Source organism: Octopus sinensis, linkage group LG2 (genome assembly GCF_006345805.1).
Source record: "Octopus sinensis linkage group LG2, ASM634580v1, whole genome shotgun sequence".
NCBI lineage: Eukaryota > Metazoa > Mollusca > Cephalopoda > Octopoda > Octopodidae > Octopus > Octopus sinensis.
In genome coordinates, this window is record NC_042998.1 from 86,572,986 (window position 1) to 86,599,621 (window position 26,636).

The 26,636-nt window shown below is 37.5% G+C and overlaps 1 protein-coding gene across 2 annotated transcripts in view; it reads left to right on the plus strand.

Annotated features, from left to right (window-relative positions):
• The first annotated feature begins 3,537 nt into the window (after positions 1-3,537).
• The window catches only part of LOC115232682, a 65,931-nt gene continuing 42,832 nt past the window's right edge, over positions 3,538-26,636 (plus strand). For both annotated transcript variants that reach the window (XM_036514998.1, XM_029802702.2), the window contains exons 1-3: positions 3,538-3,742; positions 12,558-12,864; positions 14,300-14,530. In XM_036514998.1, the coding sequence (XP_036370891.1) occupies positions 12,745-12,864; positions 14,300-14,530 (351 nt within the window). In that variant the 5' untranslated portion in view covers positions 3,538-3,742; positions 12,558-12,744. The remainder of the gene's footprint in view (positions 3,743-12,557; positions 12,865-14,299; positions 14,531-26,636) is intronic.

The window sequence follows — 26,636 nt, forward strand, 5'->3', positions numbered from 1 at the left end:
GATGCTCAACACACTACACAGCCCAAGAGATTTATCACAGGAAAGAAGAGAAGAATTTCTATCTCAATATGCAAATTCTCACAGATTAGAAATAGATTTAAGTAAAATATATGTAAAACTTTTGGGTATGCATGAGAAAAATAGGACATTAAACTACACATCATTTAATGGGTACCCTAGTAATAATAATGATAATAACAATAGTTTCAGATTTTACCACAAGGGCAGCAACTTTAGGGTAGGGATGAGTCATTAAATTCACTCCAGTGTTCAACTGGCACTTATTTTATTAACCCTCAAAGGATGAAAGGTAAAGTTGACCTTGGTGGAATTTGAACTCAGATTATAGCGATGGACAATATACCGCTAAGCATTTCATGCAGTGTGCTAACAATTCTGCCAGCTTGCTGCCTTAATAATAATAATAATAATAATAATAATAATAATAATAATAATAATAATAATAATAATAAAGGGTTGAAAGTGTGACTCACATTGTTAGTGCTTGTGAAAGTCTTGCACAAAAAGAGCACAAGCACAGGCACACGGTTGCCTGAAACCTTCACTGATTACTATGCTGGATATGTGAATACAAGTAATTGGTGCTTGTACCAACATATACCAGAAAAGGTAATGGACGAAAAGGGGAAAGCAAAATCCTCTGGGACTTTGACTTCTAGACAAATAAGGTGTCAGAGCACTGAAGCCGATATATAGTAAGTAACCATTAGGATGAACAAGAAGAGTGCCTAATAATTGTCACAGCAGTGCCAAGAGATCAACATATTATCATGAGAGAAGAGAAAAGATTGATAATATGGAGACTGAGAATTGAAATCATCAAGATGTGGCAGCATAAAGTTTGTCCCTATTGTCATCAGAGCATTGGGTTTCAATACCACCTCACCTGAAGAAACATCTGGAAACTTTTACCCTACAATCTTGGTGTACTGCAAAAATTGGCATTGCTTGGAAGTGCACACATATTACATAAAGTACTGCCTGTCTGAGGTCCTTGTGGTGACTTGAGAGATAGTACAAACCCCCAGTAGATGCAATATCTTCAATCAACAACATAACGATATTGGATAATGTGTGACATCTTAAATAATAATAATAATGGTCCTGTGATAATTGGTGCACTTGATACAACACCCAAATGTTGCTTAAGAAGCTGAAGGATATTGGAATTGATGATCATATTTTTGATCTGCAGGAAAACAGCATACGACATTAAAAGTAATTGTCCCTTGTGGGCCTATGAATTTTAATTTTTGCTTCAGTACAGCCTGCAGAGTCAAATAGTTTTGAGACCCCCAATTCTTATCCTTTTTTGTTATTATGGCAATAAACAACTTGTGTAATCAGTTTAAATGTATAATTAAAGTAAACTTAATATCTTTTAGCTGATACTATGAGATTTGGATAAATTTAATTTGCTGTCTCTTCTACAAGCAGACAAAAATTGATTGATTTGACTGAGTATTGAATTTGTTGTACTCATTTTTGGAATGTGTAAAGAGAAATAGCTTACAGCTATTTAAAGCCACTAAGTGTACAGGCTTTAGTACATTAGTTAACTTGATTTGCAAACAGAAAATGTAAAAACAGTTCTTAGTATTTTGTTAGTATTGACTTAGTTTTCTTAGTATTGACGTGAAAAAAAATTCTACTAAATTTATCTTAATATATTTTTTATAATCATCTTTACTTTTATCTTCCTTGAAAACTATAACACATATTTTCATTTTCTTACATTTCCATTTGTTACTCTATTGATATAGGAAAGTAATGAGTTAAAAAACTTGGCTACAGATGTAAACTGAAATGCTTTGGTAAAATTAAAGAAATAATTGATGAAATAACAAATGCACTGGCAGTAAATTCAATCAGATGTACTCCTCTTTTCTCAATGTTTACAATTATGCTAATGTTAAAAGTCACGATAAGCTTTTATAAAAACTAAGAAGTTACTCTTGAATAAAATGTATTTGATAAATGATTAATATAAACAGCTGCACCAAATATAAATTCTGTGTTGATACTCAATGCCAAATCAAATAAAAACAATGACAATTTTCAAAATATTTTTCTAATATTTTGTTTAATTTTTCTTTCTTCTTTGCAGTCAACATGTCCTGGCTCTACTATATATAAAATCAACATATCAGACAAAGATTTTGGTGTTAATGCTGAAATTAATTATGAACTGGAAAGTAAAGCTGATAACAGTAATTTAAAGTAAACAAATCTGGAAATGTTATTTTGGAGAAGAAGCTAGATTATGAAAAGAAACCATTATACAAGTAAGATCATTATAAAGTGTTATCCATGTGTATTCCAATAATCTTTGTGTATTCCAGTGTTTGTATTCGATATTCCCCATATGTGTTTTCTAGCTTATTCATATGTATTCCAGTTGCTTTCTGCCAATTGACTGCAAAACAGTTTTTTGTGTCATGTATTCAAACAAGGTGGCCTGCCTACCTAACCTGTGCATTCCTCACCAGAATGTAATGCTTAGCAGATCAGCTCCAGAGAAGACGTCCATGTCTAGGACCTTGTCTTGTAGGTGATTTTCATTGGGTTTCTCAGACACTTCATGCAGAAGAAGTTTAGCCATTTGGCATGGTGTTTGTAAACTGTCCAAATCTCACAGTACAACTGCTTTGTACATCTTCAACTTGGTGGCTAGCTTAATGCCTTTCCTCTCCCATACTGATTCACATAGCCACCTGAATGCTGAGCTTCCCTTTGTGAGGTATGTGTCAACTCCATTGTCAATATTCATAGATCTGGAGAATGAATTAGCAGAAGCCAAGTGCACACAAGGTGGGCAGAAAAAGCACTTCAAAGATAACACACAAAACCTCACTGAAGTGCACTCAGATCAACCCTGACACCTGAGAAATGCAGGCACAGGACTGCTTTGCCTGGTGTAGCTGCACCAACAGAGGTGCCACTTCTATGAACAGAGTAAGATCATAGAAGCACAAAGAAAATGTGAGCTGTGCAAATCCAGAGCCAAATCCTTGCCTTCATTCCCTGCAGACCAACAGTGTCTGACCAGTAGCAGAACCTTCTGAGCAGGCATTAGCTTGATTGACCATGGCTGGATGCACCACGACATATCTTCTCCCATATGATGTCCTGGTCACCATTAACAATGACGAATGAGCATTATTATTATCATGTATTTCAGTTATCTGTATGTATACTCCTGTTATCCATATTTATTCTAATTGTAAAAGAGGTATCCTGTATCCGTTTATGTTGAAAGAATTGATTAAAAGTTGGCATAAAAAAGGTATATTGTTATTAAATACTGCTTGAAAGTGTTCTGTGCAACACATGCCAAAATTACAAAAAAAAAAGACTGTTATTGTTAGTGCTGGCATTGTAGATTCATAGACAATTTAGTGTTACACAGATACAAAGTTGATACTCAAAGTGCATGTCATTTTTGTGAATATACTTTCATTTCTTAACCAATAAGAATAAAATAAAATGCCATCAATATTTAATTTCTAGGTTGAAATAAAAGCTTCTGATTCTGGTACTCCATCGCTCTCTTCAATTCCTACAGTATTTTTGTTATCTGTGAATGTTACAAACATTAATGATGAGCCCCCTGAATTTCTCCAGCCTAATGACACATTCCCTATTAAAGAAGGACCACCACCGATAGCTATTGCTTCAGTGAAGGCTAAAGATTCTGGATTTGATTTATGTTATACTATTGGTAAGTAAAAACTTTGAAAACTTTGTTAACAAAAATAAATGAGTCAATTACTGCATTTAAAGAATATAAGACAAATTTGTTTTAGCAAAAGATACACCTCAAAATCATAATGCATCTTACTACATAAATATCATTATTTTAAACATCTTGATTATGTTTATGGTTATTAATTTTCATGAAGACTTTGTTTCTGAAGGATTTTTCGTAGAGTGCATTTAGAGCCTAATAATAATAATAATAATAATAATAATATAATAATAATAATGAAATAACAACAGAAAAAAGATGGTATAGACACACACCAGAAAAAGTCACAGAAAACAAGAGAAAGCAACAATACTCTAGGATATGCCAATACACACAGATAGAGAAATTAAGGCCAATAGGCCAGATATAGTTGTCTGTGATCATGAAGAAAAAAATGCTTTCTAATTGATGTATCAATACCAGTAGGTGACAACGTTTCTCTAAAAGAAATGGAGAAACTTTCAAAATACAAAGACCTGGAAATAGAGGAATCGGATGTGGAATCTAAAAACAGAAATAATTCCTTTCATAGTAGGCGCATTAGGTATGATAAAAAAATATTCAGACAAATACATAACAAAAACACCATGACATATATATAACATACAGAAAATTGTACTACTGGGCACTGCACACATCCTACACAAAACACTTTCAATACAGTAACCATAAGAGCATCACAGCAAACCACAGCACATACCCAAGGCACACAGAGCTGCACTCGGTAGTGAAGTGAAAGCACACTATAAAATAAAACTTCTGAATAATAATAAAAATAATAATTATAATAATAATAATAATAATAATAATAATAATAATCACCATCTCCATCATCATCATCACCATCATCATCTTCATCAGCATCATCAGCAGCAGCAGCAGTAACATCATCATCATTATTTAACCTCTGCTTTCCATGCCCAGAACAAATATGTGACATGAAATCTATTTGTTGGCCTATGAATACTGATGCAAAGATTTATTATTATTATTCTCTTATTTAAAGCGATGAGCTAGCAGAATTGTTAGCACGCTGAGTGAATTTCACCCATTGCTACCTCTGCTTATTCAGACTGTATGAATTTCCTCACAGGGCATCCAGATGACATTTGGTCCAGAAAAATGTGCTATTATTGAACTGAGGAGAGGGCAAAAAATAGATAGCAGTAGAGTACAACTTCCAGATGATGAGCAGATAAGAGAAGTGAATGAAGAGAGTGATAAATATCTTGTTCTTTTCAATTAGGCCAGATGATGAGCACCAAAATAAGGTGTAAACTTCTAGATGTATGAGAAGAGTTAAAAAGTTAGTTGATCTAAGTTAAATGGAGGGAATGGAGAATTTTTTCAACAGACAATAGATGAAGCTGATGAAGGATCCTGGAGCTAGTTAAGACATGATTTATTTTAAAGAATGCAGAAGACAGATTCTTACTGCTCAAAAACAACCTTGAGAAAATTGTTACATCTCTAAGCTATGAGATGGAGTTGAGAAATGATAGATAAATCAGGAGTTAAGTGAATAAATGAATAATAATCTTTTCTACTATAAGCACAAGGCTTGAAATTTGTGTGTGTGTATGTGGGGGGGGGTAGTTGATTACGACCCCAGTGTTCCACTGGTACTTAATTCATCAACCTCAAAAAGATGAAAGCTTAGTCAACCTCAAAAGGATGAAAGTTTAGTCCATCTTCTCTGTAATGACATGTGTGAAGGAATTTAACACAGTGATATCCTCAAATGGAATTCTCATGACAACTTCATTTATTTTTCTGAGTTCTGACCTATAACATGGCTTCAATGATGATAACTTTTTCCTTTCCTCAAAGAACATTACTTCCAGAATTCTGTCATTGAAAGTAGCCAGTTCTGGGCTATTTTCTACCAGTGACTCTCTAGTTAGAGGTACGTAGATTCTCTTTGTGCATGTCCCCTTGGTAGACTCCCTTGGTCTATGTGCATTTCTTCTGGACCTATAGATCCTTACAGTTACTTTCTCACTTCCATTGTAATCTTCTCTTTTTCCATCTCTAATCACACTTTGGTCTTAATTTGTCTAATCTGATCAGTCAATCTTTATTCACTCACATCTTTCAGCTCTTCTTCTTCTTCATCATCATCATCATCATTTAATGTCCGTTTTCCATGCTGGTATGAGTTGGATGATTTGACTGAGGATTGGCGAACCAGTTGGCTGCACCAGGCTCCAATCTGATCTGGCAGAGTTTCTACAGCTGGATGCCCTTCCAAATGCCAACCACTCTGAGAGTGTAGTGGGTGCTTTCACATGCCACCGGCACGAGGGCCAGTCGGGCAGTACTGGCAACAGCCACGCTCAAATGGTGTTTTTTATGTACTACCTGCAGAGGAGCCAGTCCAGTGGCACTGGCAACAACCTCGCTCGAATATTTTTTCATGTGCCACTGACACAAGTCCCAGTGAGGTGACGCTGGAAATGATCACACTTGAATGGTGCTTTTTACATGCCACCGGCATGGAAGCTAGTTAGCTGCTCTGGCAACAATCATGCTTAGATGGTTCTCTTAGCACTCCACTAGCACAGATGCCAGTCACCGAATTTGATTTCGATTTCACTTGCCTCAATAGGTCTTCGCAAGCAGAGTTTAGTGTCCAATGAAGGAAAGGTACACATAAGTGGGCTGGTTACACCCCTGGCATAGGCCATGGTTTATTGTCTCACTTGGCTCATCAGGTCTTCTCAAGCATATCCCATTTTCAAAGGTCTCAGTCACTAGTCATTGCCTCAGTGAGGTCTAATGTTCAAAGGTTGTGCTTCACCACCTCATCCCAGGTCTTCTTGGGTCTACCTCTTCCACAGGTTCCCTCAACCGCTAGAGTGTGACACTTCTTAACACAGCTATCCTCACCCATTCTTGCCACATGACCATATCAGCACTGTCATCCCTCTTGCACACCACAACTGATGCTTCTTCAGTCCAACTTTTCTCTCAATGTACTTACACTCTGTTGTGTATGCACACTGACATTACACATCCAGCGGAGAATACTGGCTTCATTCCTTGCAAGCTTATGCATGTCCTCAGCAATCACGGCCCATGTTTTACTTCCATGTAGCATGGCTGTACATACACATGCATCATACAATCTACTTTTTACTCTGAGTGAGAGGCCCTTTGCCACCAGCAGAGGTAAGAGCTCTCTGAACTTTGCCCAGGCTACTCTTATTCTAGCAGTTACACTTTCAGTGCACCCACCCCCACTACTGACTTGGTCATCTAGGTAATGGAAGCTATCAACTACTTCTAGTTTTCTCCCTGGAATGTGGCAGAAGTTGTTCTCTGCACATTTTCAGTGTTAATTGCTCCTGAGCATCTGCCACATTCAAAAATTATCTTCCCAGTTAACATTCCTTTGATATTGCTGCACCTCTTATGTGTCCATAGCTTACACCAGGTACATCTTATGGAGTTTCTACCTACGCCTTTTCTACAGATTGAGCAGGGCCATCTACTTGAAGGGATTTGAGGTTTGTCTGCCTTCTATATATTAGGACTTTGGTTTTAGCTAGGTTGATTCTAAGGTCTTCCGATTCTAATCCTTGCTTCCATACTTGAAACTGCTCCTCTAGTTCTGATAGTGACTCAGCAATTAGAGCAATGTCATCATCATAGAGGAACTCCCAGGGGCATCCTGTCTTGAATTCCTTCGTTATTGCCTAAAGGGCTATGATAAATATGAAAGCGCTGAGGACTGAACATGAGTGGACTCTTACCTCTATCCGGAATTCTTCACTGTACTCGTTGCCAACCCTCACCTTACTGATAGCGTTCCTGTACATGGCTTGCACAGCTCTCACTAACCATTCATCTATCTCTAGTTTCCTCATTGACCACCAGATAAGGAATTGGGGGACCCTGTCAAAGGCTTTCTCCATGTCAACAAAAGCCAGTTACAAAGGTTTATTTTTGGCCAGGTATTTCTCCTGCAGCTGTCTTACCAGAAATATAGCATCAATGGTACTTTTCTCTGGCACGAATCCAAACTGCATCTCATTTAAACTGACTCTGTCCCTAATTAGTTGGGCTATTACCTTCTCCGTGGCCTTCATTACCTGATCCAGTAACTTGATACCTTTGTAATTATTTGTATCTAAAGTGTCACCTTTACCTTTGTAGCAATTTACTATGGTGCTGCTACACCAGTCATTGGGTATGACTCCTTCATGCATCACCTGGTTAACTATACGGGTGACTAGGCTATAGCCAACACTACCAGATATTTTGAACATCACTGTAGTGATTCATGATGGGCTGGGGGCTTTCCCTGTCTTCATACTCTTAATTGTTTTATCTACCAAGGTACTGTCAATTCAGATGGCTGGTCCCTCTGTTCGGTCGACATTCAGAGGACTATTTTTTCCAGAGCTTTAATAACTTTTGCCTATAGCCTCTTTTCTCTGGCTCACTCCAAATATAACATTCAGACTACAATTTGTAGTTCCCTTTTGTCCATTTTAGCCTCCTTTGTTGTTGTGATTCACAGTAACTTGATTACAACTGGGTCTGTGTTGTTATTTTAATAAGTCACCTTCGAGATGTAACCCCTTTGCTAAAATCTACAGCCTTATTGTTACTGTTAGGATTACTTTTTATTATTGACATGTCTCTCATAATTGAGGTATGTGTTTTAAAGTTTCCCCCAATCAATAATTATATCATGTTACCATTACAAGACAGGTTGTCAGCCAAGACTTCTGAGAAGCCTGGCTGCCCTCATTGAAGCTGGTTATCCTGTGCTGGTTGTCACTTCCAGTATTTATTGTTGCAGCACTTACTTAGATGGCTGTTGCCTCTAGAAAGTTCATCTACCCCTTAACAAGTTTGTTTTTCATCATGCAGAATGACTAACAAAGTCCACCCCCTTTACCAGGCAAATTTTGAGTAGGGTTGGAAATTTAGTTGCCAATGGTGTGACCATGGAACAGGTTGTACTGGATTCCACGTTACCAATAGCACTAAAAGTGACCTGATATATTAAAGACTCATATAGTTGGATGGCTGTTGATTCTAATGAATTCATCCACCCTTTAACAGGTTTTGCTATTTGTTCTGCAGGTTGTCTGACAAAAGCTACCTTCCTTACCTGGCAAGTGCTTGGTAAAGTTGCCAGTTTAGTCACTGATGGCCCAACCATAAATCAGATTAGCACTAAAAGTGATCTGACATATTAGAGTTATTATTACAACTACCAATACTGTCACTACCACCAGTATTATTACTATCACTAAAATCAGTAGATTGCTTATTATCATCATAATTACTATCTTTATTATCATTGTTGCGAGATGACAGAATTGTTATCACATGGGCAAAATGCTTAGTAGTATTTTGTTTGTCTCTTCATTCTGAGTTCAAATTCTGCCGAGGTTGACTTTGCCTTTCATCCTTTCAAGGTCGATAAAACAAGTACCAACTTCTCCCTAAGTTTCTGGCACTGTGCCAAAATTTGAAACCATTATTATCTTTGTTATTATGATTATCCTCACTACTTCTTGGGTCTTCTTCATCCATAGGTTTTAGCCATGTTAAAGGATCACCATTTCCTTATACAGCTGCCCATGTGCATCATGCGTTCTTAACAGTCTTCTCTCTTGCTTATTACATCTGATTCCTTTTGTGCCCAATTTTTCTCTCAATACGTTTGTATTCTAATGTTCATGTACATTGACATTGCACATCCAGTGGAACATGTTTACTTCATTTCTTTCTAGTCTTTGCAATTCCACATCATGTTTTGAGTTCTGTTTGTCCCACTGAATATTGTCACGGTCCCACAAGCAGTGTCATTCATTTATAGTATTCTATGAAATCATGTTTGGCCGTGGGGTGACAGGAAGAGTATCTTGCCAGGCAAAAAATCTGTCTCAGAGAACTTCTTTCGCCCTTTGTAAGCATACCTTCAGCCCTTAATTACTCATGCCTCTCATCTTGTAAAGATGTTGAGAAGTGAGCAGAAACATCAAGAGGTCCCACAAGTCATATCATGGACATGACATCTCTCTAATGCTGGTGCCACAAAAAGAAAAATGCACTCTGTAAATTGGTTGGTGTTGGGTGGGGGTAAGGGGCATCTTGTAAAAACCGAGCCTAAAATGAAACTCACCAGCAAGATGTCCTCCAGCTTGTTTAGGTGAGCAGCATATAGACAGTTTTGAGGATAGATTAAAAGAAGTACAATGCCAAATGCTGTAGGAATTAAGTCTTCTGATTGGTCACTTCTATGGTACAAATGTCAAAAGAAAGGCAATTTGATGTTGGTTGCATGCTGCTATTTAAGATAAAGAAATGCTTCACTTAGATATAAATAAGGAGTATGGATTTAATTCCTTTGGAGTAGATTATAAAACTTGGATTTTGAGTGGAGTGTTCCTCTTGGAATTGGTTGTGATACCCTAACTATTGAATACAAGCCACTGAGGGTGCTTATAAAAGGTTGCTAGACTTTCCAGAAATAACTGTCAATTTCCTTCAAATCACATTCTACTGTCTTAATGCAAGAAAGGCATTAAACAATGTTGTTGTTGAGACAGCATAGTCATATCTGGAATACCTTTGAACATAGGTCCACTGAAATCAAGGCTGACCTGAGTCAAACAACAATAACTATTGATTTAGAAAGTGTCAACAACTGAAACCTCAGTGTAAGCACAAATATTTAAGTGCCAAGTTCATCATCATCATTATCCTCATCATTTAATGTCCATTTTCCATGCTAGTGTGGGTTGACCAGTGAGACAGGAGCTGGCAGGCCAGAGGACAACTTCAATCTTCAATGTCTGCTTTGATCTGATGTCTATGGCTAGATGCCTATCCTGATGCCAATCACTTTACACAGTATGTCAGGTGTTTTTTAAATGGTACTAGCACTAGTGTGGTTACCATGTAACTTGTAAGTCTCCTCCTCAATTGAGGTGGTAGGGATGTATTGAGGGAGCTGGTTTATGCTATGTGATAAGAAGTTAAAGATAATAGAATATCTTACTGGATACTCCAGTTGGAAGAGAAAAAGAATGGTGGTGAAAATGTGTCAGGGTGCACCCTTGAGTTACTGGAAGGTAAATTTTCTTATATCCTTAATGAGAACTATTGCCAAAGTAGGTGACAAGAATCATTAATATTGCAGTTAAGTTTAATGCCCAATCACTAGCAAATGGGAATTTCTACAAGTTCACTTGACCCAATTGATAGCAACCAATGCCCTCAATTCTCTCCATATCACCTTGAAAATAGAAACAGTAAACTGAAAGAATGATCCTAGCTATCCTGATAAATAAAGGAAAGTCACTGAAATTAGTCTGTCTGATTAGGGCTAGCCTGGGGCTAAGCAACTTTGATACCCATTTTAACCCTTTCATTACCGTACCTATTTTGAGATGATCTATGTATCTTTCAATTAATCTTAAATATAACAAAGAATTTAATTAAAATAACTTAGTTATCATTAAGCTAGTGTTAGGAACATAAATTATAACTACAGTTTGGTGGAAGATTTTAATTCAAAACTTATGAAAACAAGACATTTGTACTCAGAGCCAGAGCTGGTTCATTTTCATTATATTGAATTGTTTGGATATATTTAATTCTAAAAAGTTTTAAATATAAAGATATGAAACGTTATAGCAAAAAATCAGTGCTGGCTATAGTTTCTGTAGAAATAACCGTAACAAAATATTGTAAAGAGCACTGCTAGGATGTGTTGACTTATAAAAACATTTAATTTATTTTATAGTACATTAGAGTTGCATAATAAAATTCCACATTCCTACTATTCTTTAAAATTTAAGGATAAATATCTATTTGTTTCTCAAATTCAAATAAGTAAATTACTTGAATATTCATCATCAGATGTATCATTTAATGGGTTTTCAGACTCAGTGAGCTCAAGGCAGTATTAAGAGTTTTATTGTTTATACATTAATTGAGGGCATTAAAAAAGCAAGAGGAACTACTATAATTATAAATCAATCCTTGTCTGCAGATTTGCGAAAGATTTATAATCTATGCTATAGTGTTTAAGTACAATGATGGTGAAATTATATAATCTAGAGGAATGATGAGCATTCTAAAGAGACACTCTATTGCAAACCACTGAGAAGTTCTGTTTTAAACTGAAGTTCACACAGAACAAGGGAAACATTGTAATGGAACAGTGTTGTATAAAATACTATAAGATATAAAGAAAAGAGCGAGACAAGTTAAGAGATATTGAGCAGCATGGAATTATACTTATAGATTTAGAAGGAAAGAATATATTGTAAATTGTATATTGTATCTTGGAATCACATTACAAATCTGTAAGTCTAGATGAATCAGAATGTCTTTTGGGAGAGGCTTGTGTAACCTGTTCAAAGTTGTATGAGCCTTTTACTGTCTGTGACATCAGAACAGATAAACTATTTTTTATTAGCAAAAACACTTGAATCTCGATGGTCCAGTCTATCTAGCTATATGTATCATAGAACAGTGCAGCACATAAGAAAGAGCAGTGAGAGAATTATGAAATTATATAAATTAGTCTGCAGTGTTGTGATTGAGTTCTCATGTGGGGCTTTGACTATTCATGCACATAGCAAAAGAAAATAATAAACTTGATTTGAATTTCAGACTACTACAATCTATGTCATCTTGAAACAACTGTTTACTTAAATTACCCATTAAATAAATTACATACTGATTTTCTTCTTTTTCCTAAACCCATTTTAATTGCTTTGATTCTCTTTCATTTACATCTTTTGAACTTTTTCAGTTGATAGTGAACCTGCAAGCTATTTTGTTTTAAAGAATGATTCTAATGCTGCTTTAATTGAGACCAGAAAGAAGTTGATTATGAAACAACAAAATTCTTAAAACTGGTGGTATTTGTCCAGAATTGTATTGAGGTCACATATAATGCTTCATGTCCTAAATCTCCCTCTCCTGATTTACTCAACAAAATGAATATAGATGTTGTCATTCAAGATGCTGATGACAATCCACCAATATTTACTGAAAAGACATTTAGTAAAGCTATTATATTTGATATTTCTAAAGAAGAAAAAATATTAGAGTTTAAAGTAAGTATATTTAAATGCTGAAACTTTCAGAGCTTTGGACTTTTCTCCCCCCCCCCTTTTTTTAAAATCTTAATTGGGTTAGCTTCCTATCATGACATGCATTAAAGTAGATAGGTAAGATGCCATGAAGATATCATGATATTTTATTGATTTAAGCAAATTATAATAGAATATATTTTTTAAAATAAGTTAGAGGAATAGGAACGCCAGTGCTCAGAGCAGTGAGCTCAATCCAGTTGATTAGAATTTATTCTGTGTGAGCTTTAATGACTTGTAGAGACATGTATTTTAATATACAACCATAAAATACTACAAAGTATTTTAAATGTTTTCATGAGTCAATACTGTGTACTACTGTATTTATTTCTTTATTGCCCACAAGGAGCTGAACATAGAGGGGACAAACACAGACAGAGAAAGGGATTAAATCGATTACATCAACTCCAGTACGTAACTGATACTTATTTCATCAACCCCGAAAGGATGAAAGGCAAAGTCGACCTCGGCGGAATTTGAACTCAGAACGTAACAGCAGACGAAATACCTTTAACATTTTGCCCAGTGTGCTAATGATTCTGCCAGCTCACCACCTTTGTACTACAGTGCACTACTGTATTAGTAGTGCACTTAAACCATGTTATAAGATCATCTCTACTGATTTTTCATAGAAATTGTAACCAGTATTGATTTAGTTATGATTTTCATATCCAAGGTGCCAGATGAAGACAAACAATGAGATTGAAGAGGGAAAAATGAGTAATGCCATATTTTGGGAGTTTTTGGTCCTTTATCAACACCCATCCAACCCATTAATCATCCATAAACTCATTCATTGCTGAGCTTTCTTTATGTTGATTACTTTTATGAAACTCAAGTTTATTTTCTAAGTTGTGTAGTTGAATAGTTTTCATATGGTCAGAGGAGGATAAATAAATTCAGTATTTGTCGTATTTGAACTCCAGGCATTGAGAACAAAACCAAACAAGACAATTAGTTCCATAATCTATCAGGGTTTCAAACAGATGAGATATAAATTTCTTCCTTATTTTAGATTAGAAATCAATAAGATCTATCATGTTTCCCCTTCAATTGAATTTATGGTAGGGGAGATTTTATACATATTTTAGTCTTGAATTTCTCAAGTTGATAGAGAAGATATCTCTTCTTGAATTCATATGGTGCAACTTCAGTTGGAATTTGAAATTGTTCTGAGTCTGTAACACATGGAATTTGACTTTGCCTTTTCATCCCTTTAGAGGAATTATAAAATAAGTATTAGTGGGATTTACTCAATTCATTATAAAATTTAACATTTTGCTCACATTTATTTTATTAGAGCTTGTACCATTTTATTTATGTATGTATTTCTTGAATTTTAAGATTATTATATGTGGATCAAAAGTATTTATAAGGTTCTTTGATATTTTCTTGTTAGTATTATGTGAATGATGCAGATACTGACCCAAAGAATAAGCAGCATAAATATTTCATTGAATCCTTTGAATACTTTGGCAATGATGCATTGAAACAATTGAAGACTCCCTTTGAAATAAGAAATAGTGGTATTTATCGAAAAGCAGATCTTGATTCAAGTGTCAGTGGATATATTCAAATGCTTATTAAGGCTAACGACACCAATGGCTTGGATACTACAGCTACTGTTAAGGTATGTTTACACCATTTTGCTTTTCTAAAACAATTTGAGTACATACATATTTTTTCTTCATTATCAAGTTTACAAATCAATAAGATCTAGCCAAAAAGGAGTCTGTAAGTGATCACTAAACCAGCTAAAAATTGCAGTCATATATCCTTAAATCACGCTGTACTGTCATTAAATTAAGGCACATTGGATAATATTGTCTGGCTAAGATTGTCATGGCTACTTTGTCTTTGATCATAGGTCTAAACTGGGACTAAAAGACAACAATCAGAGCTTATTTAAAGCAACTTTCTCTAAATATATATTTAGAAAGTTGCTTTCGCTAAATATACATTTAGAAAGTTGTCTTATTTCACTCTTGCACTAATCATTGAATGGATGAAATGAAGGAACTTTATTATATAAACTAATTCATAACAATTGCTTAATGGGTCCATGTAAATATCCTAGCATAGGGACAGTACATATGTCCTGTATTGTTCCTATTTATTACTATCTTTATCTTTTACTTGTTTCAGTCATTAGACAGCAGTCATGCTGGAGCACTACCTTAAACAATTTTTAGTTGAAAGAATCTACTCTCAGTACATTTTTTCTTAAACCTTTTACTTATTCTATTGGTCTCTTTTGCCAAACTGCTAAGTTATGGGGATGTAAAGACACCAACACTGGTCATCAAGCACACACACACACACACACACACACACACACACGCACACACACACACACACACACACACACACACACACACACACACACACACACACACACACACACACACACACACACAACAGGCTTCATTCCGTTTCCTTCTACCAAATTCATTCACAAGGCTTTGGTTAGCTTGAGGCTATAATAGAAGACACTTGCTTTAGGTACCATGCTGTAGGACTGAACCAGAAATCAAGTGGTTGGGAAGTAAGCTTCACACAGCCATATTACTGCCTACTTTATTCATGTTTTTCATAAAATTTCTGAGAGCATTGCATACAGACATTCTGATTGGTGTCTACAATTACAATTGGGGAAGAGCAACTATTTATACATTTTTACAAATGGTAAATACCATTTGATGAAAACATACTCTTAACATGTAAATACCATATGTGTTGGTGTAAGATATTGCATGGTAGTGAAACATGAGGATTAAATGCAGAAGGCCTGTGAATATTAGCAAGAAATAAGATGAGTATACTTTGCATGATGTCTAATGTTAATGTGCATGAATGATAGAGCCTATGTCTAGTGTTTAATTCAATAATTACCTGTGCTTTTATATGTAAGTGAGACTTGGACTACTATGAAAAGGATAGAATGATTGATGATGAAAAGGGTTATAGAAAGATCCCAGCTAGGAATATCATTACAAGAACATATTTGAAATGAAATCATTCAATAACAGAGCAGAGTGAACAATGTGATTGTTGAATACTGAAAGCATAAGTGCCACTGGGCCTGAAATGTTGCAAAGTTCACAGACAACAGGTGGACTTATACAGTTGTTGAGTGGTATCTAAGAGATCAGAATAGGCAACTTGAAAGGCCTTCATGACAATGGAAAGATGATCTAGCTAAGCAGTTTGGGTCAAGATGGAAAAGAATGATGCCATCAAGACAGAAGTGGAAGGACATTATGACCAGCACCTGATAGTCTGGTCAATACTAAGATACTGTGTTATATATACATATATATATATATATATAATACTAGCAGAGATACCTGGCATTGCTTGGGATTAAAATGGCATAGCTTGTATATTACAGTTATGTTGAAACAGGTGATATAAGAAAATGCAGCATTGACGACAAAATTTTTGTCATTTGAAATGCAGGATGTCATTTGAAGGATGTCATTTGAAATGCAGAGTTGTATTGTCTGATATTGTTAAAAAAATCCTTTGACTGGATGGAAGTGCCTTCCAGAAGATCTTGCAGTATGAATTTACTGATCTTGAGAAAGTCTCATCTCGCTTTTGTCTTGAGACTCCATTTGATGTGCTGCAGCATGCGATACTGGTGTGTTTACGTCCTCATAACTTAGTGGTTCGGCAAAAGGGACGGATAGAATAAGTACTAGTCTTACAAAGAATATGCATGGGGTTGATTTGCTCGACTATGAAGGTGGCGCTCCAGCATGGCCGCAGTCAAGTGGACTGAAACAAGTAAAAGAGTAAAGTAAGATAAAGGTACCATTGGAAATAGTTTTATAAAATATTTGTAAAAAATATTAGAGACACAGAAATGTGTAGAATAATAACAGTTTTCAAGGGGTATACCTTATACTTAGGGGAGGTGCAAGACCTAGTAATCCATTGCAAATTTACATATTATAAGTATAAGGGAACAAAATCATCTTAGTACCAAAGGAGAATTTTTGTAATGTGAATAAAGGAATGCGGATTAAATTGGCAGGGGTTATTAGAGAAAGATTATTACGTATATTTCTAGACAATAGAGGGTATGTTATGAATAATATGACAACCCAGATAATTTCTGCCACCAAATCATAGTGTGAAATGTATACTATTATCTATTCATATATTTGAAGGTATGGGAAATCCTATGTACACAAGATATTCCAAGGTCTTGTATTGTATTGGCATCCTTTCTGTCTCGGGAGACAATGGAGTTGCGCAATTTTTTTTTTTTTCTAGGTCTAGTCTGGCTGTTATATTTTATTTCCTGTTACATTTCTTGCTGTGGCTGTGTAGTCCTATCCTGGACAAACACTCCCTCTGGCAGGTACTGCAAATGTAGCGAAGACTGTTCCTGGCTGGTTGTAGTGCCATGGTCTCTTGTTTATGTCTCTTCCTTTCTTTCCATTTCTCCTCTTTCTTTCTGTCACTCCTCTGTATACCCTCTTTTACTGTACGTCGCCATTCTCCACGGTTGCCGGCGACTGCCTCCCAACCGCTAATGTTGATGTTGCAGGCCTTCATATCCCTTTTGCAAACATCCTTGTAACGTAGGATTGGTCTACCCACAGACCTAGTACCCCTAGCAAGCTCTCCGTAGAGTATGTCCTTGGGGATTCTGCCATCTTTCATACGGCTAACATGCCCAAGCCATCTCATACGTCTTTGTGTGAGGAGTGCAAACATGCTTGGTATTCCTGCTTGCCTGAGGACATCTTTGTTGGGGATATGATTCTGCCATTTGATGTGGAGGATTTTTCGGAGGCAGCGCAGGTGAAAGATGTTTAGGCGACGCTCTTGGCGTGTGTATAGCGTCCAGCTCTCGCTTCCATACAGTAGAGTGCTGAGTACACATGCCTGGTAGATCTTCATTTTTGTGGTCTTGGTCAGCTTATTGTTGTCCCAAGCCCGTTTGGAGAGTTGGGCCATCGCAGCAGCTGCCTTGCCAATGCGTATATTGAGCTCAGCATCAAGGGATAGGTTGTAGGTGACGGTAGAGCCCAGATAGGTAAACTTCTCCACCTCTTGTAATCTGTGGTCTCCAATATGTATGTTTGGGATGTCTGATGTAGCCTGGCCCATGATGTTGGTCTTCTTAAGGCTGATAGCTAAGCCAAAGTCATTACATGCTTGCTCAAAACAGTTAATGAGCCTTTGGAGGGCTTCTTCTGTGTGTGTTACCAGAGAGCGGCATCATCAGCAAATAACATCTCCTTGATCAGGACGTTTCTGATTTTGGTCTTGGCACGCAGGCGCGAGAGATTGAACAGTTTCCCGTCACTTCTACTGTGCAGAAACACTCCATCATCTGATGTCTGAAAGGCATGTGACAGTAAGAGTGAGAAGAAGATGCCAAACAATGTAGGAGCGAGGACACAGCCTTGCTTTACCCCATTTTTTATTTGGAAGGCGGCTGATGTTGAACCGTTGTGCTGTATGGTGCCTTGCATGTCATCATGGAAAGACTTGATGATCCTCAGCAGCTTTGGTGGACATCCGATTTTTTGGAGCAGGAGGAAGAGGCCTGTTCTGCTTACCGAGTCAAAAGCCTTTGTTAGATCAATGAAGGCCATATATAATGGCATTTTCTGCTCTCTGGACTTCTCCTGAAGTTGGCGTATGGAGAATATCATATCGATAGTTGATCTGCTTCTTCTAAAGCCACACTGCGATTCCGGATAGATTCGAGAAGCAAGTAGTTGTAGCCTGGCCAGGATAACGCGGGCAAAGGTCTTTCCAATAGTGCTTAGAAGGGATATACCACGGTAATTGTTACAATCACCACGGTCACCTTTGTTTTTGTAGAGCGTAATGATGTTGGCATCCCGCATATCCTGAGGGACTGTACCCTCTTCCCAGCACTGACACAGAAGCTCATGAAGGTGCCGAAGCAGGATGGTGTTTTTGCCGGCTTTGATGATCTCTGAGGGGATGCCGTCTTTTCCCGGAGCCTTATTTCTTGCTAGGGAGTCAACAGCCTTGGTGAGCTCTGCTATAGATGGCGGACTGTCAAGTTCGCACATGACTGGCAAGATCTTGACACACTCGACTGCAGCCTCAGCCACTGTGGTCTCCCGTGAGTAGAGATCCTGGTAGTGCTCCACCCATCTATCCATTTGCTTGCCTTGATCTCTGATCAGATCTCCAGTAGTTGATTTCAGAGGGGCTGACTTGGTTGCGGATGGACCGAGGGCCTTCTTCAAACCGGCATACATCCCACGGGTGTCGCCCCTGTCAGCAGCTGACTGGATACTCTGACAGATTTCCTGCCAATACCTATTTGCACAGTGTCTGGCTGTCAGTTGGGTTTTATTTCGTGCCTTTCTGAGTTCTTCGAGTGACTTTGTAGAAGAGTCACTCTTGTATTGCACCAGAGCTGCACGCTTTGCTTCGATAACTGGCTCCAGCTCTGAGAGCCCAGCATTGAACCAATCTGGGTTTTGCCTTTCTCTCATGCCGAAAGTATCCAATGATGTCGTATACAAGGCTTCCCTGATATAGTCCCACCTACTTTCAGCAGAGGAGGTTGGGCAGCTACTGAGGGCAACCTTGATAGAAGCAGCAAAACATTTTCGCAGTGTAGGGTCCGAGGTTCTGGCGGTGTTGATGCTTGGTCGGCCCACTTTCTTGGAGCGATGGACTTTTTTAGGGAGAATCCTCACCCTGCTTCTAATTAGTGAGTGGTCTGTGTCACAATCCGCACTGTGGTAACTGCGGGTCAATAGAGTAGAATTCAGAAAGGATCTCCGTGTAATGATGAGATCCAGCTGATGCCAGTGGTGAGATCTTGAATGTCTCCAGGATGCCTTGTGGGATGGCTTGTTGGTAAAGAATGTGTTTGTGATGCACAGGTTGTGATATGTGCAGAATTCGAGTAGTCTCTGACCATTGTCATTCATGTTGCCAATACCAAAGTGTCCAACACAAATGGGCCACGAATCATGGTCAGATCCCACGTGAGCGTTAAAATCCCCTAGAAGGTAGATATTTTCAGTCGTTGGTATATTTTCTAGGACACAGTTGAGATCTTTGTAGAACTGGTCCTTGGTCTCCTCTGAGCTGTAGAGAGTGGGAGCATAGATGCTGAGTAGATGTACTGAGCCAGAAGAAGTCGAGAGGCGCAGTGAGAGGATATGCTCAGTGCCTCCCGATGGTGGTTCTGTTGAGGAGAGTAGTGAGTTTCTCACTGCAAAGCCAATGCCATGTTGACGAGGTTCTTCTGGATCTCTTCCCTGCCAAAAGAAGGTGAAGTCCTGCTCTTTGAGTCTGCCGTTTGAGGGAAGTCTTGTCTCCTGCAGCCCAGCAATATCTATGTTGAGCCTCTTTAGTTCACGGTCAATGATGGCCGTTTTCCTTGTGTCTTCAATACTGAGAAGATCGTCAGATATTCCAGGACACATGGTCCTGACATTCCAGCTTGCCAACTGCAGAGCTGGTGTTTTCTTGAATTTTAGTTGCTTGCCTGGTGCAGAGGTTGCAGGCCGCTTTTCAAGTTGTACTCTTAGCTCCAAGCACCCAATGGAACAGGCGGCTTGTGGCGGGTCAGCACCTTATTAACTGGGGGCTGCCCAGCTTGAGGTGGGCAGTAGCTAACCAATAGGACATGGAAGTCCCTCCCACCGGCAGAGGTAACCCGTAGCGTCCATATTTTACGCCAATCTGAATGGACTTATCACTCGTAACTTACTTCCCGTGTTGTTTCTGCAGCTTTTTACAGCAGCACTGAAGTGTCCTCTCCAGTTTTGCACAGGCCTGGGCTATAGATAAGAAAGTCCTGGGTAGCCCAATCGTCAGGTTTCCTCTCTCGACCTTGCTGATGTAGTCCAGTGGAGTGCAGTGCATTACGTTTGGTACCAGCTTGGTTGCAGGAGCTGCCGGAAGAGTGTTGAATCGAACACTAGACCGCCTTCGGGGCTCCACTCTGGATTTCATTGAAGGTTGTCTCCTTTCCGCAACCCTGGATAGGGGCCCATACCGGGTACTGTCAGCCAGAGCCAGCTGAGCCCGGAACTCATGTCAGGCAGGGTCGTCACTCCCTGAAGTAGTGAAGAAGTTCGCTACCCACTACCTTTTCAGTAATGTTAAATTATTATTAGGGTTTTATTTTTTTTTATTTTTTTTTGCCTATGTTAACTTTCAACCACTAATATTCACCATCATCAACAGCAAGGTCTAATTTACTATTAATTAGGTTTCACTTATCTCTATATTTAAAAATTTCGTAAATTTCCATACAACGTAGTTCACATCCATATCGACTATCTTTGTATGGCTGAGCTCTGCAGACTATCTCCTATTGCTATCCTTATGTTCCTAGATTTTCATAGAAAATGAGGTACCATTAGCTTTGTGTCTAAGTCTAAAAGATGAAAAATGGTTATTTAGGTGCTTCTTCATATCTACAGACTACCCAATGTAAATGAAGTTATTAGTTTCTGTCATTATTGTACATTTGTATTTAACATTTTGAGCTAAACACCAACCTACTAACAGGCATTGGGATCCTATCCTATAATAGATACTGAACTTACTTGGTGCTTCAATTTAAACACTTAATTCAACTGAATCTTGTGACTCCTGTCACAACCTGGAACATTGAAGACTGCTTTAATTGAAGAAAGTATACTAGCCCCTTAATATTTTATATTCAATATTTCATCTATTCAATAAGACAATCAATACGTCATTTCATTTTACTATATATATTATTCATACTATATATTCTATATTCTACATTAATATTATAAAGAATATAAATAAAGCATAAAAAACAGAGTCGGAATTTCTTTGAATAATATATATATATATATATATACTAGCAAATGCACCTGTCCTTTGGACAGTGTGATTTATTATAATGGTGCACTCCTGTGGATGGTTTAAGTTAAATTAGCCCGCAATTAGGAGTTGTTTCAAGTTGATAAATGTAAAATGTATAATTACCATTTTTGTTAGCAGTTTATGATATGGTATTAAGCAACTTAGGTAATGAATAAATTTTTTTAGAATAATGGCATGTACAAATGTCAGAGCATGCTTATGAGTGAACAGTGTGTGTGAAGTAAGAAGGGTCATTGAAGGTAATGTACTGTTAACAGTAATCAGGGAAGTGAAGCAAAATATCAATGAAATGCTTGCAGGAAATCTGATTGATAACAGCTACAGTTTGGTGTTGATGTGAAGATTGCAGTAGTGGAATAACTACTGTAGGGCTGCTTTGTAGATGAGATTTTTCTTCTGGAGTATAGATGAATAAGTTGTCTGGATGGCCAACTCTGGAACAGCCGACATAGAACTGTCCATATGAAAAGCATAACGTTTGAAGGTCCAATCTGTCAACTTTCAGCAACTGACCTTGTGCTTTATAAATTGTCATAGTGAAGCTGAGTTTGAGAGAGAAGTGAAGTCTCTGCATAGTGTAGGAGCAGTCTGTTGGGGGTTAGCAGAATTTCCGAATGTAAACGGTATTGTTTTTGCCATGTCCTGTGATAATTTGGGTTTCAATGATGTGGTCCATCATTTATTTGACTACAAGGCAAGTTCCATTGCATAGTATGGGTGCATTTAGATTGTGTAGGAGGATGACAGGGCAACCAACTTTTAAGTGAAGTTCATGGGGAGGAAGTCGGTAACGGTGTCAATTGATCTGTAATGACATTCTTAAGAAGGTAGCTGACTGAGTAAGTCATATTTAAGCATGTTGGCAGCTGCATTTGTAGGTGCAAGAACAGCCCAGTTCTGAAGCCAATGTGGATTTATGTATTCTGTTTTAAGATATGGGTAAACAATAGAACATAAATCATCAGGGCAGGAGACAGTGTGGCCAATGGTGGTAGTGTCAATGTATCTGTTGTTATTGGACGTAATTTGTCCATTGCCAATTTTAGGAGCATTTCCGAAAACTGGGTTGTAGACTGTCCAGTTTGTAGAAATGATCTAATGTTGATGGTGAGTTGTTTTGATTCGACATCTGATCAAAGGAGCGATTTTTTAAGGCAGACATTAAGTTCATCAGCAGGTCTTCCTTTGGGTATAATATGTAGAGTTTGTTGAAAATCTCCTACAAGAAGTAGAGTTGTACCTCTAAGGATGTTGTTGTTCGATCTAAAGTCTGTCATTGTGGTATCAAGAAATTGCAGAGAACATTTATGGGACATCGCTGCTTCATCTCAAACAATGAGTTTGCACTTTTTCAAAATTGTCGCTTCATCTAAGGAATGCATTATGTGGCACGTTGGGTTGTTTTGATGTGCTACATGGAAAGGCAATTTGAAGGTAGAGTGTGCTGTCTGTCTGCTGTCAAAAAGAGTTGAGGCTATTCCTGAGGAGGCAACAGCAATAGCAAGGTCACCATTATGCCGCAACTTCACAAAAAGAAGGTTCAAGAGGTATGTTTTTCCAGTTCCATCAGGTGCGTCTAACAAGATGATACCACCAGTGTGTGTGTAGATGTTTCTAAGGACAAAATTGTATATGTCGGCTTGATTGGATTTCAGAGGGGGCTCGTTGTTAGCAATGTACTGTTTGAGTTTGTGGATGTTGTAGAATGTTTCTCTGAGAATATGGAGATTGGGACAGGCATCTTCATTTCTGTCTGGAGTGTTGAGAGAATAAGCGTCCAAATGTTGACCTCCAGTTGCTATAACCAAGTCTTCCAAGAGAAGAAGCCCTCTGTTGTAAATGGCAAGGGTAGTGGGAGTGTCAATGCCACATGTTATTTGGCAAGTCTGCAGCAAAATGTCATGGTACATTATGTCTTTGTATTTATTCCAAATTGAATGTGTGTCTGTTAGGTTGCTAAAAAACCAGCATTATTGCAAAAAGGTGTAGGAGCTTGTGCAAAGAACGACATAGAGAGGCTTCTTTGATTGCATTATCATATTGATCATCTGTATCCAACAGTCACCGTTTGGAGCAGGCATCATTAAAAGTGCTGCATAAGTGGCCATCCACTGTGCGAAGGTTGTCGAAAGAGGTTGGTCCCTTAATGACATGAAGTAAGAGCTACCTATATAAGCCACAGACGTCCAATTGTGTCACCTTTGTACACAGCTGGAACCAACTGCAAAGGCTGGCTTTGTTTTCATCATTGCCACTAGGAAGATGATTGATTCCATGTATAATAATGTGGAACTTCAGCATACAAAATAGACTTTGAGACGGGGTTGACTTTGCAAAGGTGAAAGAAGGCTGTGAGATTGGACTTTGGTGGTATGGCTGCTTCTTGAATGAAGTTGTCTTCTGTGAAGTAAATTCACTGCTTATTTTCCAAATGAACTCTGAGATGAATCATAGGAGAGTATCATTCGTGAATTGGGAATCCTAAGGTTCTCCATATGGCTTCATTGTGGATATGTAGCATCCAGTTTCGAAAAGAGTCACTTCATCATTTGTAAAATCTGCTGATCATGTAGATTTTATTTGAAAAACAGCTTTGTCTGATCCTTTGGTGATGTACTTGCATACGTAACATATGGATTTGCCAGAAATTCAGAATTCTACGTTGATGTGTGCCTGAAATGTTTTGTTGTGGGGTACGACCCACCGATTGTCAACTGAAAAAGTGGGGGGAAAACAAATGTAAAGGAGAAATCAATTTGTGAAAACTACTTCGTAAAGAGTTACCTTCCTTGTCCACAATAGTCACCTATAACAGAAATGGAGGTTTTTTCTGAGCCATTCTTTAGGAGCCCCATTACTCCATATTACTCCATAAGTGAAAAACCTAAAGAGTGCAGAACCATCTGTGGAACATAAGTGATGTATTTGCAGAGCATGAACGAAATTAGATGAAAAGTATTGATTTTATGTGGAATCAAGTAAATAGCCGGTCACACACACATCTTCCATGTTACATGTAACTTTGAATGGATAATATGTGGTCAAGCATTGTTTTGTTAGAACCCTAACCCTTTCTTGTTGGCAATCTCCAGCCTCAATTCTCTGATTTTTTGGTTCAAATTAGCCAGCTGACAACAGTACACATCAGAATAAATGGTCTGGTTTTGTGGGAGAAGCTCATAATAAATAATGCTTTTATGATCCTACCAAACATAAGGCATAGCTTTTTTGGCATGGATATTCATCTTTCGTTGTTGTTTTGGAAGATCCTTACACAAACTCCAGGAACTTTTTCAAACAATGTTTTCATACACAATCCGTTTTTCATCCTCAGTCACAAGTTGTTTCACAAAGGCATGCTTTCATTCCGTTTCAAAAGCATATCACAAATGGAATATTGGTTCAAGCAATTCTTTTCTGACAGTTTGTGAGGGACCCATACATTCATCATCAGCAAGAAATCTATCCTAGCTTCACTGGGTGTTTATGAGCTGTACTTTTAGAACTTTCAACTCCTGTGCAAGTTCTCTAGTCATGATATTTGAGTTTACTTCAATTTTTGCTTTCAAAACATCTTCATCCAGTTATTAAGGTCATCTACTGCGACTGTCATTTTCCAAGCTAAACTTTCCAGCTTAAAATTTTCCAAATCATCTTTGAATAGTTGATTCACTTACAGCATCATCGCCATAAACTTCACAAATGTTTTTGCAAGTCTTTGCAGCATTTTCTTCTTTTTAAAGAAAGAAAAGCATTACGATGCGAATATGAAATTTTTAGTTATTCATTTCAAATGTCAATAAAGAGTAACCAAAATGAAAGATAAATCTATTTTTAGTCAGAAACAAAGAAGAGGTGCACTACTACTTAAAGCAACGCCAAAGTTTTAACTGTGTTACGTTTCAGGTGTGTTCTATAAAGAGTTAAAAGATTTAGAATTTCTGGACAACCAAATGTATGTATGTGTGCATGTATGTATGTATGTGTGCATGTATGTATGTATGTATGTATGTATGGATGGATGGATGGATGGATGGATGGATGGATGGATGGATGGATGGATGGATGGATGGATGGATGGATGGATGGATGGATGGATGGGAGGGAGGGAACTTTAGGTTAGTTAAAATATGTTTGTGACTTATTTCAACTTCTAAAGGAAAATTCATGGCACTTAACATGGAGAAAAACTTCTCTCTTATGGTGGAAAAAATGTGTAAAAACACTATATCTGACCAGCGCTGCCTCCTGTTGGATTCCCAGAAATATTTCTAGCTCTTTAGCCAGCAGCATTTGGGCCTCATTGATACCTTTAGTCATTTAGGCCTCAAAATCACTATTACTACTAATCTGTCTAAAGTTGATTTTTTTTAAAAAGATGTTTCCCTAGATTTAAATCCCCGCTCTTATAACTTGTATCATATGCCAAATGAGAAACTCTCATAAATACATAAACTGTCTTGTCACTTTTCTATAGTCTTTAAAATCTGATAGCGAATATTGGTAATAGGATATCAAATCTATCTTCTAAATAAATATCTGTTAAGGCAGTCCCCTACTATAATAATGCCCTAGCTAACAGCGGTTATAAAAATAAGATATATTACAACTCCTTAGGCAAAAATATGAATTGTAAAAATAGACCTAGGAAAATAATTTAGTTTGCCCCTCCTCTCTCCCTTAATGACTATCATTAAGGGATAAACTGTCCCTTTTAGATAAACATTTTCCAATAAATCATAAATATAGGCAAATTTTTAACAAATGCTCAATAAAAATGTCATACAGCTGCTGCCCCAATATTAAGAATATTACAACTTGCAAAAATTACCAAGAGATCCATCCCAGTTGTA